The 16,997-nt window shown below is 54.4% G+C and overlaps 3 protein-coding genes across 3 annotated transcripts; 2 read left to right on the forward strand and 1 right to left on the reverse strand.

Annotated features, from left to right (window-relative positions):
* Nucleotides 1–587: 587 nt before the first annotated feature.
* N656DRAFT_798098 (Aldo/keto reductase) lies at nt 588–1,916 on the forward strand (the record flags this gene model as incomplete). Its single annotated transcript, XM_064817718.1, has 1 exon — nt 588–1,916. One exon carries the CDS (start codon nt 588–590, stop codon nt 1,914–1,916), a length of 1,329 nt encoding a protein of 442 aa, XP_064670490.1.
* A 437-nt stretch (nt 1,917–2,353) lies between these two features.
* N656DRAFT_81514 (uncharacterized protein) lies at nt 2,354–5,465 on the reverse strand. Its single transcript, XM_064818386.1, has 2 exons — nt 4,827–5,465; nt 2,354–4,769 (listed from the first exon to the last, which is right to left on the reverse strand). The coding sequence occupies exons 1-2, from the start codon at nt 5,220–5,222 to the stop codon at nt 2,520–2,522; spliced, it is 2,646 nt and encodes an 881-aa protein (XP_064670491.1). The 5' UTR covers nt 5,223–5,465; the 3' UTR covers nt 2,354–2,519.
* Nucleotides 5,466–12,070: 6,605 nt separating this feature from the next.
* On the forward strand, nt 12,071–16,760 carry N656DRAFT_708724 (uncharacterized protein; the record flags this gene model as incomplete). The annotated part of the gene is made up of 3 exons (XM_064811530.1): nt 12,071–12,782; nt 12,838–16,597; nt 16,655–16,760. 3 exons carry the CDS (start codon nt 12,071–12,073, stop codon nt 16,758–16,760), a joined length of 4,578 nt encoding a protein of 1,525 aa, XP_064670492.1.
* Between the last annotated feature and the right edge of the window lie 237 nt (nt 16,761–16,997).

The raw sequence follows: 16,997 nt of genomic DNA on the forward strand, positions 1-16,997 counted from the left end.
TCTGGCAAGTGGAAGGCGCAAAAGGCGTCCGCCATCGAGCGCCTTGAGAGCCACCTGCCGGGTTCCCCACATTGTGGCGCTAGGTGGCATGGAGGAAAGTGTGGGGCAGGGCTACTCCGTACAGTAACCTTAGCTACAGCGGATTGCCCCGCTGCTTCGACAACGCCTCAGCCCAGATTTGGGTCATCTCAACTCACAAGAATAGACATCATCTCATTCGCCCCGTACATACGGTAATGTATCTCTTTCGAGGGAGGTTGGCTGTCTGACATTGAATATAGATAGACAGCAGAATACATATTCTTAGATCGATCATCAATGCCAATATCCAATAGTCTTCCCTTAGCTCTGTTGCCAGAGGATGTAGTCGACCCCACTTCCCCTCGCTTGCGACCTCCAAAGAAGCCCCTCCCAATTCTTGGTGGAGGGGTACACTAACTACTGACGTTACCGGTAGCATGACGTGCAAGTCGGTGGATGACAGGCCGCGGCTATCTAGGATATCTATCTCCCCCTTCCATACCAACCATCACAACAGCCAAAAGCAGCAGAAACACCATAACCCAACAAACACCGTGACCGTCGCCATGGCAGCCTCAACCTCCCCTCCGGCCGCACGGCCACCTCTCCACACAATCCTGCCCCCGCTAATCCTCGGCACGGCGACCTTCAACACGCAGTACGTGCCCGACCCGCGGGCGATGCCCTACCGGGACATCGTCGCGCGCGCCATCTCGCTGGGCATCACCGCCTTCGACACGAGCCCGTACTACGGGCCCTCCGAGGAGCTTGTGGGCGACGCGCTCGCCAGCCTCGACCAAGACAAACACCCCCGCTCCAGCTACAGGATCATCACCAAGGCCGGGCGCATCGGCAGTTACGAGTTCGACTACTCCCCGGCCTGGATCCGGTACTCTGTGCTGCGCAGCCTGCGGCGCCTGCGCACGCCCTATCTGGACCTGGTCTACACGCACGACGTCGAGTTTGTTTCTCCGCAAGAAGTGCTCGCGGCCGTCCGGGAACTGCGCCGTCTGCGCGACGAGGACGGGGTGATTCGCTATGTGGGAATCAGCGGGTTCCCCGTCGACACGCTCTGCGAGCTGGCCGAGATGGTTTTGCGCGAAACGGGTGAGCCGCTTGATGCCGTGATGAGCTACGGGAATTTTACCCTGCAGAATCGCCGGTTGGGACTGCCACTTGTTCTTCCAGATTATCACGAGCAGGAAGGGGAGGAGGGGAAGAAAGCGTCACCCCTGGCGCGGCTGAAAGAAGCCGGCGTCTCCGTCGTCCCCAACGCGAGCATGCTCGGCATGGGCCTGCTCACGAGCCGAGGGATCCCCGCCGACTCCGAGCCCTCGGAGGCTCCAACACAGGAACAGCCCGCCATGCTAGCCAAGTGGCACCCGTCGCCGCCTGCGCTGCGCGTGGTGTGCAAGAGGCTGGCCGAGCTGGCCTCGGCGGCGGGCGAGCGGCTCGAGTCGGTCGCGCTGCGCTGGTCTCTGAGCGAGTGGGCGTGGATCGGGGCCGTGGCGGGTGTTGGCGTGGACTACGAACACGCCTCTCGTAGCAACAACAAACTTGGCGTGAGCGTTTGCGGCGTGTCGTCCATCGCCGAGCTGGAAGAGACGGTCGCCGAGTGGCGCGGGGCGCTGTCCGCTATAGGGTTGGTAAAGGACACGGGCGATGAGAAAGAAGCGCGGGCACGTCAGGAAAAGGTGATGCGGTTGGTTCGCGAGCAGCTCTGGCCGGCGTTGGGTTCATGGCTAGACCATGCTTGGGACAGTCCCAAGAAGGGCTACGTGAATACCAGGCCTGAAGCCGAGCGCGGGGTTGTGCCAGATGATGGCATTATCGCCGAATATGAGGAGGTGAAGCGGAGTCGTCAAGCTGCGCATACGGGGGCAGGACCAAGCTAGCGACTGTGAGGTTGTCCAAGCGGGAGCACATAGACTTGGTTTCTTTACTAGAAGGATAGCCAGGACAATTCAATGGACGCAAATAGAAGGGGTGTGCACTGTGTCTTGATCATACAGTAACCAGGAAAGCAATGCTTGGTGTTCGATTTCTCAAAATGCAGCTAAACACGACCTCAGGCGCCAGGTTCTCCAGACTCCATCCCGCCACCTGTGCCGTCCATCCGTACCTCAACTTGCCATTCTTTAACATAGGCCCAACCAGTCTTCCCATAGGAACCGCAACCACGTTAAAAGGACAGTGTAGGGATAGAGCAAAAAGGGGGAAAGAGATAGATGAGATGTCAGAAGGAAAGGGAGGGGGTTGTAGGACAAGGGAAAGCACGACACATCAGCCACAACTTGCAACAAGCAAGGCCCGCAATTCTGCCACTTCCATGCTCCTCCTCAGTCATTCTTTGACCTGGCGCACCGTGAGAAACCCCTTTAGAATGCTTGCCCATCTAGCAACGACGTTCGTTGCGACGTCTTTTCAGCATCATCTTCGAGCTCTCTCATATATGCTGATACTTGTTATCCAAGCATCCCCTCAGAAATGTCGTCGGACTACTGCACCGCTTGATCCGCATGCTCAACGGCTGAAGCGTAGCCAAGCTGCTTCAATTCTTCCGTGTCCCCTGCCTTGGGTGTTTCTGGGGTGACTGTGACTGTTGGCGGCGACAATGCGTTCGGATTCGTAGATGCCATGTCCCGCTCAGCCTGCGAGGACAGATCTTCTTTAGTGTGTTCCGGCTCCATACTTGCCTGGCTCGTGGACACTTCTAGGGGTGACTCAGGGGCAACGGAGCTGTCACCACGGCTGGGGCCTTGGTGAGATTGGGAGCCCTCCGCTTCTTTGCCCTTCCTCTCAGCTTCGATCGCGCTGAGCCGCCTCCCAGCGTTTTCACCTTCCAGACTAACACCGACCACTTCGGCAAGACTCCTGAAGTTGAACATGGGTTCGGTGCTGGCGCTCGGGTCCCGATCTGGATCCTGATCGCCGCCGTCCTCGCTGGGGCCCGACCGGCTCCCCAGGCTAAGCCCACTACCGCGAGGGTCCTGCAGGTAAGAAGGCGCCGTAAAGCTGCCTTGGTGGCTGTCTAGGACCGATGATGAGACTGACGACGCGCTGCTCATCTGTCGCAAATGAGAGGGACCGGCCGGGAGATGCGGGGACGGGATCTGTCGCGGACTTGAATGAGTAGCCCGGCTGCCCGGACTGGCTGGCTCGGCGGTGCTGGCCTGGGAACTCTCTGCGGATAGGGATACAGGGCGATCTACGCCTTTCCCTTTGTCTCTGGAACTCGGTTCCAAATTCGAGGAACCGCCCGCGGCCAGTGCAGCGGCACTGGTGGCCTCGATTCGGAGATTGCTGGCAGCACTATTGCCTCGCCTTCTTCCGAATCCTAGACCTGACAAACTCAGACTACTTGCGCTTGCCGAGCTATGGCCGCTATGGCTGCCGGCACCCTCATAAGGCCCAGCTCGCTTCGCGGCAGCCTTTGCCGCTTTTTTCTCTTCCTTTCCCCGTCTCTTTGCCTCTTTCTTCGCCTCTTTCTCCGCCTTTCGCTTGCGCTCTTCCTCGGCGGCAAGGGACAGGCGTATCGCCTCCATGAACATCATGTCTTCAAGTTCCTCGAGGCCGCCACGCCGGCCCTCGCCGCCACCGCGCCCTGAACTGCCTCTGGGGTCAAGGCCACCCTGCAAGGGCGTCCCAGACCCACTATCTCCGTTATCCCCATTTCCGCCGCCAGGGGAAGCGCCAGCAGAGCCTGATCCGCCCGTGTTTCGACGCCCAAATCGGCTACGGAATGCCCGATTCTCAGCATTCCCCATGAGAAACGCGGCGGTATGCAATGCTGTAGCGGCTGCGGCCCGCCTTGCCAGATGCGCACGTGCTGCCTGCAGTTTCGCTGCCCACTCGGGACGGATCCGGTCCGTCAGGATGACGTTGGGGCTGCCAGCTGACAGAGACTCATTCCGTCGGCGGCCGGATCCCGGTGAGCCAACCGCCGGTGATAACGACGCCGAGTTGATCGAGCTGCTTGAAGACATGGCAGTGCTCATGGTTCCTAGCGCGGCCGGGGAAATGGAGTACGCTAAGCCGCGACGAAATGGCGGCGGCTCGTACGTGACACCGAAGTCGGGTTGAGTGCAGTAAGGGCAGCATGCGGGCTCTGACACCAACAAACCTGCCGACTCTTCCGGGTTGCGGTTAGGGTCATTTTCGTTGTGTCCTTCCGGAAAATGCGGATCCGGCCGCTTGATTTGCACAAAGCACTCGCTGCAGATCGGCTGGTCGCAACACCTCGTGTGGTTCAGGTATGGCGGGTAAGACAGGAAACAGATGGGGCAATCGATGGCATTCTTGTACAAAAAGACTTCAATGGGCTGTCCATTGACAAAGGGATCATGCGGTAATTTGATCTCGGTCGGCACGAACTCGGCTGTGGATCCATTCCGGGGGCTTCCACTAAAGACGGATGCGAGAGCCTTCCCGCGTGGCTTGAAGGGCGAACTCGATCGCGATTGTTGATTTTGAAGAGGTGACGGGAGAGCTGAGGCCGGTGTTGACGCAGCATGATCAGAAGCCGTTGACTGGGAGCGATTGAGAATCGGCACTGTTAGATACTCCAAGTTTGGGGTCGATTCCCCTTGAGAGCTCGGCGAAAGCGGCCGGGGGATAAGCTCGTCTGGAGGAGTCTGGTCGGCAGCAGGGATGGGCAGCCCCCGGGCCGCAGCAATAATCTGCGGCTCCGTCCATTCATCGCTGAAGTCATTAAGACCTCGCCAGAAGGGTGCGAGCTTTCGCTCTATCTGAACAAAAAACAGTCAGCACCTGCTCGACTCCGCTCAGGCATGAAATGAACGTACTTGAAGTTGGCGCACGATTTGCTTGTTAAAGTCTTCCGGGCCGGTGTATACTCCCATGGTGACCAGGAAGCCTCCGTCTACGTGCTCTTCCTTCATGCTCCGCTCTCGCTCGGCGATTCTAGCAATCCGCTCCTTCTCCAGTCTTCGCGCCTCCCTCTCCTGCTTGGTTTCGCGGCGCTCGTACGGTGGCTCCAATTGCGAGCTTGAGCCTCTGGTAGGCCCCAGTCCCAGAATGCCTCCTAGATCTGCCCGACTCACACGGTTCCCCCGGCTTGATGTTCGGTCGGATCGCGTGGAGGGGCCGGCGCCAGGCTCAAGGCCCGGGCTGATGCCGGAGTGATGGCCGCGATGGCCAGCATCACCACTGCGCGACTCTTTGGTGCTTGCACTTCCCATGACTGCGATGGCCCCACCCTACACCACGTCATTCGCGACGGGAGCTGGAAGCCGCGAGCAGCGTGTTATCGGCGGGGGGGAACTACTTTCGAGTTTGGGATGCACGGCAGGAGAATGGCGGTCGTTGCGCCCGATGAAGAGGAGGTTGGTGACGTAGTCAAACCGGGCAGGATCGGCGGTATTGAGCCCAGACCAGCACAGAGCTTGGACAGGCGACGGAATAAAGGCAGCTCGACCGCCGGAGATCGTCGTCGATAGGGGGGATGCTCGCAGTTATCATTGGTCTGTCTAGTTGCTATGTATTATACCATCGAGCGAAATCCAAAACGAGCGTATCGAGCGTTCTGATGGTTATCAATGCCGTCGATGGCGTAGCACTGGCCATGGGGTCGTGGGTCCTGATTGCTCGTTGCTTGCGGCCGGATCTTGCGGAGGTTGGCAGCAGGTTGAGGGTAACGTTAGTGGGGTTGGGCAATGCGCTGACACATGGTGGTGCGTGCCACGCAGCAGCAAACCTCGGAAAAGTGCTGTTGCAGTGCCGGAAGCAAAAAAAGGATTTGCTGCGCTCGAGGCTCGGCTGGGCTTGGGCTATTATCCTTGTTCCCGAAGCCAGATGCGGCAGTCAAAAAGCAAGCGGCTGCGCTGCACAAAGAATGGCAGTCGTATGATTGTACTGTAGGTTTGAACGGTGAGACTGTGGGAAGGACGGATGGATGCCAAGGATCTCGATCTTCTCCAAAGTCACAGAGCGCTGATGCTATGGGCCATGGCTCGCTGGCTGGACAGGAGGAAGTACCCGTTAATTTCCAGTTTAGGATTAGTAACGCTGCGGGGCTTCGCAGTGCCGGCCCCGATAGAAAGATTTTGATTGACTCAACTACCTACATATCCGTTCCGATCTTCATCGTCGAAGAAGGAGCGTTTGAAGTTTTGACCGGCGTCCAAGAATCTGATGAATATCAACACAACGGGATGAAATGTCCACATCGGCGACAGAAAAGCGAATCAAAAGAATCATTCAAGGGAATACCAGAGGGACGTTTCACAGACCTTAATGCATCATTGAGGTAGATCCATGGCCATCAATTATCACGATGTCGCCGAACCAGGAATGGGTGCGGTCTGCCGACTGGATTGATATTTAATACCTACCATGCCGCCCCCCCGTACCCAGCTAAAATGATCTTGGGGACTTACTTGACCTAGAAGTGGGCCTTCCACGTACAGGATCATCCCTCAGAGCCAAAAGGATCCTCGGTATCACCTTGTAATTGAACTCTTCCTAAGCCAAGGGGATGCCTTTGATATAGGGATTCCTTTCTCTATAAGGGCATTGCTTACTACTAGGAAGGTCTTGTATTATGTTGCATGTGGAATGCATTTTCGACTGTCTAGACCATCTTGACTGTTTGGATCTTCTTTGACTAAAGAGTGGATCCTGGCCTCCTGTTCTCAATGAGGACTGTACCTACCCTGACTACCAACCTGCGCTTGATAACCTGGAGGATAGAGCATCTTCTTCAATTAAGATTGATCAAGCGAATGGCCAAGTGGTCAATTGTCAAGTGACAAATTCGTGAAGTCTTCTGTTCGATCCAAGACCTTTGCAATATTCTTTGCAAGGTGAGGAGGTATTGTACCAATTTCCAAGTAGTACTTGGAGGTTGGATACCTTATTGTACTCGATGCTTAGGTAGGTAGTTCTCTTTTTGATAGCCTACCCACCTAGGTCTAGGCTCGAAAATGGCTCTTCGGCCCCAAAATGGACTCCAGGATCATTTTCTCACAAGGGGACCATCTTAGAACATTTTAGGTTCAAGAAATCAGTTTAGGTTCAAGCCATTCCTATCCTCAAGAAACCACTTCAATTGAAGTCAGTCCCCTAGATTAGGGAATAACTTCAGTTACAAGCATTCCTATTCTCTAGGAATGGCTTCAAATATAGATAGTCCTAGAGGTTAAGGAATAACTTCAATCTAAGCGATTCTTGTCTCAAATCCATCATATGAGGATTTTGTAACGGAGATAATCCCTGTCCTGGAAACTGATCCCGGAGATCATGTTCTACGAGTAGGGCGGAGCGCTATGGTAGTGGCTAGACTGGTTGATTCGGTTTGCACCACGGTCTTCATTCCGACAGTAATCTGACTCAACCTTTCCTTACGCCGAGTGTGGTGAGGAACTCACTGAGAAGGGAACATAAGGTACTACTAGTAGTACCTACATTAGGTACTTCCCTCAGCTTAGTTCGGCCCCGGTACTCACATAGTAGCAGTGTTATTCATGGTGATGACGATGGAAGGCTGATAAAATATGGAGAGGGGTGTTGTCGTCCCTGACTGGAGCCTACCTCCAGTACCTAGGCAGTTGCCTAACAACAAGCAGTGGGAATCAGGCTGATTCCCACTTACATGTAGACACTGGACTTAGCGATGCGAGAAGTTTGCGACTTCGTGAGTCACGCTTATGTTCAGCGCAAACCACGGACGATACTGCCAGGTCAAGTATCAACTGTTTACATGTAGGGACTGTCACGGTAACGACTAAGGTCAGAAGACAACATCAATCATGGTCAACACAAGGCTCAACCCTGAGTTCCGGATGGTCTGCTGCTTGATTTCACAGTGGCATCTCCACTGATACCTCAGCCGTCACCTCTCCATTTGTATTGTCATTAACTAGTAATCTTCAAGTTAACTACCTATAGAACTCCACCGCATCTGTTCCCACACTGCCACAAGGAAGAACCCGCAGGCTTAATCGGCCTTGACGGGTATAGACATCTTCATGCCCTCCATATCATTACCAGTCTTGTAGGTTTATAATTCAACAGGGCCCTATCCGTAGTAAAGTACCTAGGTAATGTAGTTCATAGATAGCTAGGGACCGTCTCCTTACCTCCCTAGCCAAGAGAGTGTATAGGAGCGGGAAGGAGAGCGGCTAAGGTCTTTTCATTCAATGTCGACGCGCCACGGGGTATATAATCCAGTTCCAACGCGGTAAATTCCAAGTTAGACTCACCACGTGGCCGACGTGGTCGAGCGGAATGAGGCGTGCCACTCAACCACCTAACTATGAAATCGTTCTGCACGGTTTCGTAGGCCCGGGAGGTCGGGAGTTCGAACCACTGTCTGGTCTAGATTCAACATCTATTGTCCATCTGTCAGGCGGATTGAACTTTCGATACCTCCCGGGCTGAGCTTTATGCTGGTTTATTCTCCTGGAAATTTTCTTACTCATTTCATTGGAGCTTTACTTGGGGTATATCACAGCACTCAGGGGTATTCGTCTAGCCATGCATTATAGACTGTAGTTCAACATCCCAAGGGTCGCGAGTCGCGAGTTATATGGGAGGCTGGCATATAAGAGCATTTACATTTACTCTGCAGACAGCGGTTTGAGCAGCATATGGCTCGTTCATGAAGGCATTCACAGTCTGCAGTCGACAGCAGGTTGGTTAAGTCGCAACCCAGCAGAATGGAGGTATCTGGTAACAGTTTACAGGTCTGGAACCTGAACTTTCACTTCTTCCAGTGCAACATAGAGCAAACAGAATTTGACGTACCGTTGATACTGTCTTGAACTCCGACTGTGACAGTCCATTTAGCACTCCATTACATGTAGCTTATGAAAAGATGACTCTGTCGAGGTTAAATTGGATTGAGCCATGCCTTTACAGTGAAGACTAAGGTACCTACCTACCTACCTTACCTACCTAGTACCTTCCATATCAGGTACCTAGTATTCAAGTTTGTGAGACTACATCGAATCAACCACTCCAGTTCTTTCTTTGCCGTGCTTGCCATTGCGCTCTGTTTGTACCCGAGTAAATGGTGGATGCTGTCCCTGAGAAGTTGAAGTACCTAAGAAACCAGCATTCAAGAATCTTTTGCTACGTCACACCCAGTTGGCCGTAATCGCAGAGAGGACTAGTAGAGGACTTGCCAAAGAGTAACACTCAACTCAGTAAGCCTGGTTGGATGAACCATACGAATACGGATCCAAAACGGAAACCTCTGAAAAAGACCGTGGTAATAGTGTCCAAGCTGGACCAGATTCAGTTTCAAGACCCAAGCCTGGGCTCTGGGGTGGCCTTCGAGTGCTGATACAGACCTTGTAGTACCTATAGCAAACTTCAAGTTCTCTGAGGCAAAGAAACAATTGCAACATTGCCGAGGGACTAACTCCATATTGGCAAATGGAGCAGTACACGGGTAATAGCCAAAACACAACTCTCATATGGATCGCGTGTCTAATTGTGAATAGCAGCGCGTTGGAGACGGGTTTCGGCCAGAGAGGTGCAGTTGTACTCATGCTACATATAGTGTAAAGTACCTGATTTAGGCAGTCTCATTATACCTACAGGTAGGAGAGATTCGAATCTAGGTAGTAATTTACCTTTGCCGGCTGATGAATGCGCATGGAACTTACCTAAGGTACTTACCTTATCCCCGGGCCTTTGATGAGCATATTCGGGAATCAGCAGGCCATATTTCAACCCCTGATACATAAACACCGAAGTCAAAACACGTAGCACCGAATCACTCAGGTATACATCTTGCACATTGGTCAGTCGAATTGTCCCAGTTCGTGCGACAGGATGGACTCGGCTGACTCCGGGCAGGTTGGGTGGATTTGGCATCATGAGATAGCCTATATCTTTCTCGATTGTGTTTATGTGAGAATTTGCATAAGTGTAGTTGATGCAGATTACCCAAAGGTTCAAGTCGCAGTGACCTCGGAGTGATACACTGATACTCCAGGGGACCGCACACGTCCCTCACCTCAGCACACAATCTTGCCAAGTAGCCATGAGGCGTGAGGCTGACATGAGCGGATTCTAGTACAATCCGAGTGCGAGGATCTGAGCTGTCCCAGTGAGATCAGCAATGCAGAGTCCTCCTGCTGTGTCACGGCGAATTATCCCTTGCGCATTGACCGAACACTTCGGTACATAAAGCTGACTGGATGAGCCTGCTATCACATGTACGAGCGACACAACCTCAGGTAGTCATGTAACTTCAGTTGTGTCACATAAACAATAAACCGTCGTGGAGTTGAGAGAAGACACTGCCGGGTTATGTTTACTCAGATCTCCAAGTCACAAGGGCCGAAGCAGATACCCAACTTCCCCAGTCCCCATCTAGGTATCGCACCGTGGACGTTACTCAGGGGTCAGGACTGCAAATTCGGTTGTGGAGACTTTATCCGAATAACAGTACGGAGTACCCCTTGGTTGGGATCCAACATATCTCCTCGTGAATGAACCGTGCAGAGACAAGAATACATAGGTTATTCACAGAGAAGCTCGTCAGAAAGAGACGTTCTGCAAGACTTCGAGCGGGTTTCCTGTTGATATAGCTGGTCGGACTGCTACGGGGCGCCGGGAACGTTGGAAAGCCCGAAAGGGTTGACCCCACTCTGTGATCAGTAAGTCCGGGACCCCGGTTCAGCAAACGCCGGTTCGGTTGCGTGTGGCTTTCAGATCGGGCTCGCTTTCAGATGGCGTCCGTACCCGCGTTCGGCTAGCCATGGATTCGGCGTTTTCGTCTCACAAGTTCTGTGGAAATCATTGGCTAAGGAGAAAGTGCCAAGGGTGCTAATGCCGAAAATTTTGCTTACTGTGTACGGGCGGGACTTTGCACTTGGGGTCCAGAACGTGGGGGAGAATGAACGGAAGGGTATGGAAATGGGGAGGAAACTTCCATACATACAACACAAGATAGAAAACGGTGGCTTCGAAGAAACTGATCCGATTCAAGTATAGAGCGATCGATGAGATGAGACAACGTTGGAGTGATTCATGGTGATGCATCTGGATGCGACAGGATGACACAATGATTGACGTGCCCAAGCCATGTTAAGAAACTCTTTTTTTTTTTTTTTCTCTTCATCAGCCCCTAATGAGGAGACATCAAGCGAGCGCGACAAAACCACCCTTTCCCTTCCCACGGGTCCCCGGGCCAATCTTGCAGCCGAAACAATTGCTGCCAAGCCTTTGCCGAACGCAGGAAATCGATGATGTCTCCGTCCGACCCACACTCAGCCTGACGAGGTAACACAAAAAAGGGAAGGAGGCACTTCTGTTGCAAACGGCAGCAACCCCCTAACCATAAGGGGGTATCAAGGATATGATGTACACTACTGTACGGAGTACACATAGCCCTATCTCATTGTTTCCGAAACCGAGCGTATTCGCATGCTATTAGCGTCAGAGACAGCTTTGCACGAAGAATTTTAACGATGTATATATCATGGATGTAGGCGTTCGTCCTGAATCTCTAGTGTAATGTACCGAGGTGTTAACAGTCCATCGCGGCACTTATCGGTTCACAGACGTGTGAGCGAAAGCTACAGTAACCTTACCTACCACCGAGTGGTGCTAGCTTGCGCCGCAGTAGCCGTAGCCCTTCCCTCGGGGACTTTTTCATCGCGCTTCCCCATCGTCTGGACGGTTCGGTTCCCGAAAACGGGATGGGCTCCACACTCGGAGCCTGCGAACACCCCGATAGCCACCGTGACGCGATGCCCATGTGCTGTCCTTTAAAATGCGTGATGCCTCACAAGGCAGTGTCATCTTGGCTAGATTTAGTTTCTTTTTGCCTAGTCCCTCGTCCGGTGTCTGGAACTTGCTTCGGCTTGTTCGCACATGATTCAGTCTTGATTCCACAGACTGATCTTTGGTTTACAAGTTCCAGACGTCTTAATCACCAGGCATACAACGTGCATACTGACGCTGCATTGCACCTGCAAGCTTGGTGTGTCGCTTTTCTGACGGCGGTTCCGGCCGGCAACCTCCGAGTCCCGGCTGACGATCGTTCGGCGGTGATCCAAGCCACCGGACCATCATGTCGGTCACCGGGACCGGTTCCTTCGGGAACAATGATCTCACGGCGCAGGTAGCGGGCGCGCCCTCGGCGACTCAAACAACACACGGTGGAGAAATCAGGGTTGCTGCGGCAGTGGACGAGAATGTCAACAGGACCCGTGACAATTCGACAACCGAGGTTGCCAGCGACACGGCGGGCGAAGAGACGGAAAATGTCGAGGATGCCATAGAACTGGAGCGCCGGCACAGCATTGTGCAGTCTCTGGCGAAGCAGTACTCCAGGAGGTCACATGCGAACGGCGAAGCCGGCTCCAACCCGTTTGCCATCGCATCCGAGGACAAGGACTCGCCGTTGAACCCCAATGGCCCCAATTTCAGTGCCCGCGCCTGGGCCAAGGCCGTGGTTAACCTCGCAGCCGGCGAGGGCCACAAGTGGCGCACCAGCGGCGTTGCCTTCCAGAATCTCAACGTGCACGGCTTTGGTTCGCCGACGGATTACCAGAAGGACGTCGTCAACGTGTGGCTCGAGGCCGTCGGCCTTGTTCGCAAGCTCACTGGTCATGGAAAACGCCGGATCGATATCCTTCGCGACTTTGACGGCCTCGTTCGCAGTGGTGAGATGCTGGTGGTGCTGGGACCCCCAGGCTCAGGCTGCAGCACCTTTTTGAAGACCATTGCCGGTGACTACAACGGCATTTTCATTGATGACAAGTCTTATTTCAACTACCAAGGTACGGCAACCGCTTGCTCCCTGATCTGGTGCCCGGATTGCTGACTCTGCAAAAGGCATGACCGCTAAGGAGATGCACACCCATCACCGGGGCGAGGCCATCTACACTGCCGAAGTGGACACGCATTTCCCGCAGCTGACCGTTGGCGAAACCCTGACCTTTGCCGCCCACGCTCGAGCTCCGCGCCAGTTACCCGACGGTGTCTCCAAGACCCTCTTCGCCAACCATGCGAGAGACGTCGTCATGGCCATGTTCGGCATCAGCCACACCATCAACACGCGCGTCGGCAACGAGTACATCCGTGGCGTGTCGGGCGGCGAGAGGAAGCGTGTCACGATTGCCGAGGCCGCCCTGTCAAACGCCCCCCTACAATGCTGGGACAACAGTACGAGAGGCCTGGACAGCGCCAACGCCATCGAGTTCTGCAAGACACTCAGGCTACAGACCGAGCTCTTCGGGAGCACCGCCTGCGTCTCCATCTACCAGTCCCCCCAGAGCGCCTACGACCTCTTCGACAAGGCACTCGTGCTCTACGAAGGCCGCCAAATCTTCTTTGGAAAGGCCTCGGACGCAAAGCAGTATTTCATCAACCTGGGCTTCGAGTGTCCTGCACGCCAGACTACGCCCGACTTCCTCACGTCCATGACCAGCCCTCAGGAACGGATCGTCCGCCCCGGCTTTGAGAACAAAGCTCCTCGCACGCCCGACGAGTTCGCCGCCGCCTGGAAGCAGAGCGCCGAGTATCATGCCCTTCAAACCGAGATCGAGGAGTACAAGCAGAGCCACCCTATCAACGGACCGGATGCCGAGGCTTTCCGAGCCTCCAAGCAGGCCCAGCAGGCCAAGGGTCAGCGCCTCAAGTCGCCCTACACCCTGTCGTACATGCAACAAATCAACCTGTGCCTCTGGAGAGGCTGGAGACGCTTGATTGGGGATCCTAGCATCACCATGGGATCGCTTATCGGTAACTTCGTTATGGCTTTGATTATCGCGAGTATCTTCTATGATCTGCAGCCGACAACGTCCAGCTTCTACCAGCGAGGCGCTCTTTTGTTCTTTGCTTGCCTGATGAACGCATTCGCCAGTGCCCTCGAGATTCTGACCCTTTACGCTCAACGTCCCATTGTCGAAAAGCACGATCGCTATGCCCTCTACCACCCGTCCGCCGAAGCGGTTGCCTCCATGATATGCGACATGCCCTACAAGATTGCGAACGCCATCATATTCAACATCACGCTGTACTTCATGACCAACCTGCGTCGGGAACCTGGAGCCTTCTTTTTCTTCCTGCTCATCTCCTTCGCCACCGTCATAGTCATGTCGATGATCTTCCGGTCCATCGCCAGCATGTCGAGGACTTTGTCCCAGGCCATGGTCCCCGCTGCTATCCTGATTCTCGGTCTCGTCATCTTCACTGGCTTCGTCATCCCGATCGATTACATGTTACCCTGGTGCCGTTGGATGAACTACATTGACCCTCTGGCCTACGCATTCGAGTCACTCATGGTCAATGAATTCCACAACCGCAACTTTGAATGCACCCAGTACGTTCCGAGCCAGCAATTCCCAGGCTACGAGAATGTTGGCCCCTTCAACCGCGTCTGCTCTTCCATTGGCTCGGTTCCTGGCCTGGCCTTTGTAAAAGGCGACGACTACATCAACTCGGGTTTCCGCTACTACAGTGAACACAGGTGGCGCAACTTTGGCATCCTTATTGCATTTGGAGTCGGATTCCTCATCATCTACATGGTGGCTGCCGAGAATGTTGCGGCCAAGAAGAGCAAAGGCGAAGTGCTCGTGTTCCGTCGCGGGCACAAGCCTGCCTCGTTCAAGGAGCACAAAGGCGATTCCGAGTCTGGCGGTGTTCCTGTCGCCGGCCCTGTTCAGATTGCCCGCAACAAGGAGGCTTCTGATGGCCACTCGTCCGACGGCATTCTGCAGAAACAGACCAGCGTGTTCCACTGGAACAATGTCTCCTACGAAGTCAAAGTCAAGGGCGAGACGAAGCGCATCTTGGACAACGTCGACGGCTGGGTCAAGCCTGGCACTTTGACGGCTCTGATGGGTGTTTCGGGAGCCGGGAAAACGACCCTTTTGGATTGCTTGGCTGACAGAACCTCCATGGGCGTCATCACGGGTGAGATGCTTGTCGACGGCTGCCCCAGGGACGCGTCCTTCCAACGCAAGACGGGATACGTCCAACAGCAGGATCTCCATCTCCAGACGACAACAGTGCGCGAGGCCCTAAACTTCAGCGCACTGCTACGCCAGCCCGCCCATGTCCCTCGCGCCGAGAAGCTTGCCTACGTCGACGAGGTCATCAAGCTCCTCGAGATGGAAGAGTACGCCGATGCTATCATTGGTGTACCCGGTGAAGGTCTCAACGTGGAGCAACGGAAGCGCCTTACTATCGGTGTCGAACTCGCCGCCAAGCCGCCTCTCCTCTTGTTTGTGGACGAGCCGACTTCAGGTCTCGACAGTCAAACCTCGTGGGCTATCCTGGACCTCCTGGAGAAGTTGACCAAGAGCGGCCAGGCCATCCTCTGCACCATCCACCAACCTTCGGCCATGCTTTTCCAACGCTTTGACAGGCTCTTGTTCTTGGCCAAGGGCGGCAAGACGGTCTACTTTGGCGACATCGGAAAGAACTCCAAGACCATGACGTCGTATTTCGAACGCAATGGTGGTTTCCCCTGTCCTCCCGAGGCAAACCCTGCCGAATGGATGCTCGAGGTCATCGGTGCCGCTCCAGGAAGCACGACCGAAATTGACTGGCACAAGACGTGGCGGGAGAGCCCGGAGTATTCGGCCGTCCAGGAAGAGCTGCAGCGCCTCAAGGCCAACGCAAAGGATACCAACCCCGTGTCTGCTGACGATCCGGGAAGCTATCGGGAGTTCGCCGCACCTTTCTGGCAGCAGCTCCAGTCCGTCACGCACCGAGTCTTCCAGCAGTACTGGCGCACGCCGTCCTACATCTACTCCAAAGCGGCCTTGTGTATCCTGGTTGCCCTTTACATTGGTTTCGTCTTTTACAAGGCTCCCAACTCGATCCAGGGTCTTCAGAACCAAATGTTCGCCATTTTCAACATTCTCACCATCTTCGGCCAGCTCGTGCAGCAGACAATGCCGCACTTTGTCATCCAGCGCTCGCTGTACGAGGTCCGTGAGCGGCCGTCCAAGGTCTACAGCTGGAAGGTGTTTATGCTGTCGCAAATCATCGTCGAGCTGCCGTGGAACACTCTGATGGCGGCACTGATGTTCTTCTGCTGGTACTATCCCGTCGGGTTGAACGCCAACGCCGCCGCCGCCGGACAAACCGCCGAGCGGGGCGGGCTCATGTTCCTGCTGCTCGTGTCCTTCCTGCTCTTCACGTCGACCTTCACAGACTTTATGATTGCCGGCTTCGAGACGGCCGAGGCGGGCGCCAACTTTGCCAACCTGCTCTTCATGCTCTGCCTCATCTTCTGCGGCGTCCTGGCCAACCCGGACACCATGCCCCGCTTCTGGATCTTCATGTACCGTGTCAGCCCTTTTACCTATCTGGTTAGCGCCATGCTGTCGACGGCCGTTGCCAACACCAACGTCGTCTGCGCCGCCAACGAGTACATGAAGTTCCGCCCGCTTAACGGGACCACCTGCGAGGAGTACATGGCCAGTTACATCAACGGTATCCCCAGCCTTGGCCTTCCTGGCGCCGGCGGCTATCTCCTGGATCCTACGGCCACGGACGAATGCGCCTTCTGCACTATCCGCGATACAAACACGTTCCTTGCCTCGGTGAAGTCCAGCTATGACGACAGGTGGCGCAATTTTGGGTACGTTGTCGCTCCTCTCTTCAAATTGTTTCGAGCAATTACTGACAAGTTTTGCAGGCTCATGTTTGTGTACATTGCCTTTAACGTGGCCGCCGCTCTGTTTGTCTACTGGCTTGTAAGAGTGCCCAAGAATAAGCTTGGGAAGAAGAAGAAGCAGGACTAGACTAGATCTGTCATTTCGTTTCACTTTGTTTCTTTTAATTGCATAGATCCATCGGCTGTCATGGCATGGCGACGCCGGATCCTAGCTATTTGGTTGGAAAGCATTAGACTTGTCACTCTACCATACTAGACTTTTTATATTTTTAGTCATTTTTCTTCTTATACACAGCAGGTTTTGGGTACCCCCCTCATTATTTCTTGTATTTCTCCCTTTTCTTGCTTACGGCTCTTGGGATGG

The sequence above is a fragment of the Canariomyces notabilis genome (assembly GCF_033297395.1).
Source record: "Canariomyces notabilis strain CBS 508.74 unplaced genomic scaffold N656scaffold_10, whole genome shotgun sequence".
NCBI classification, from domain to species: domain Eukaryota; kingdom Fungi; phylum Ascomycota; class Sordariomycetes; order Sordariales; family Chaetomiaceae; genus Canariomyces; species Canariomyces notabilis.

Coding starts and splice junctions, on each gene's coding strand:
- N656DRAFT_81514 (XM_064818386.1), bottom strand. CDS start 5,222: ATGGGAAGTGCAAGCACCAAAGAGTCGCGCAGTGGTGATGCTGGCCAT. Junction 4,770..4,826: donor AAATCGTGCGCCAACTTCAA/GTACGTTCATTT, acceptor TTTTTTGTTCAG/ATAGAGCGAAAGCTCGCACC.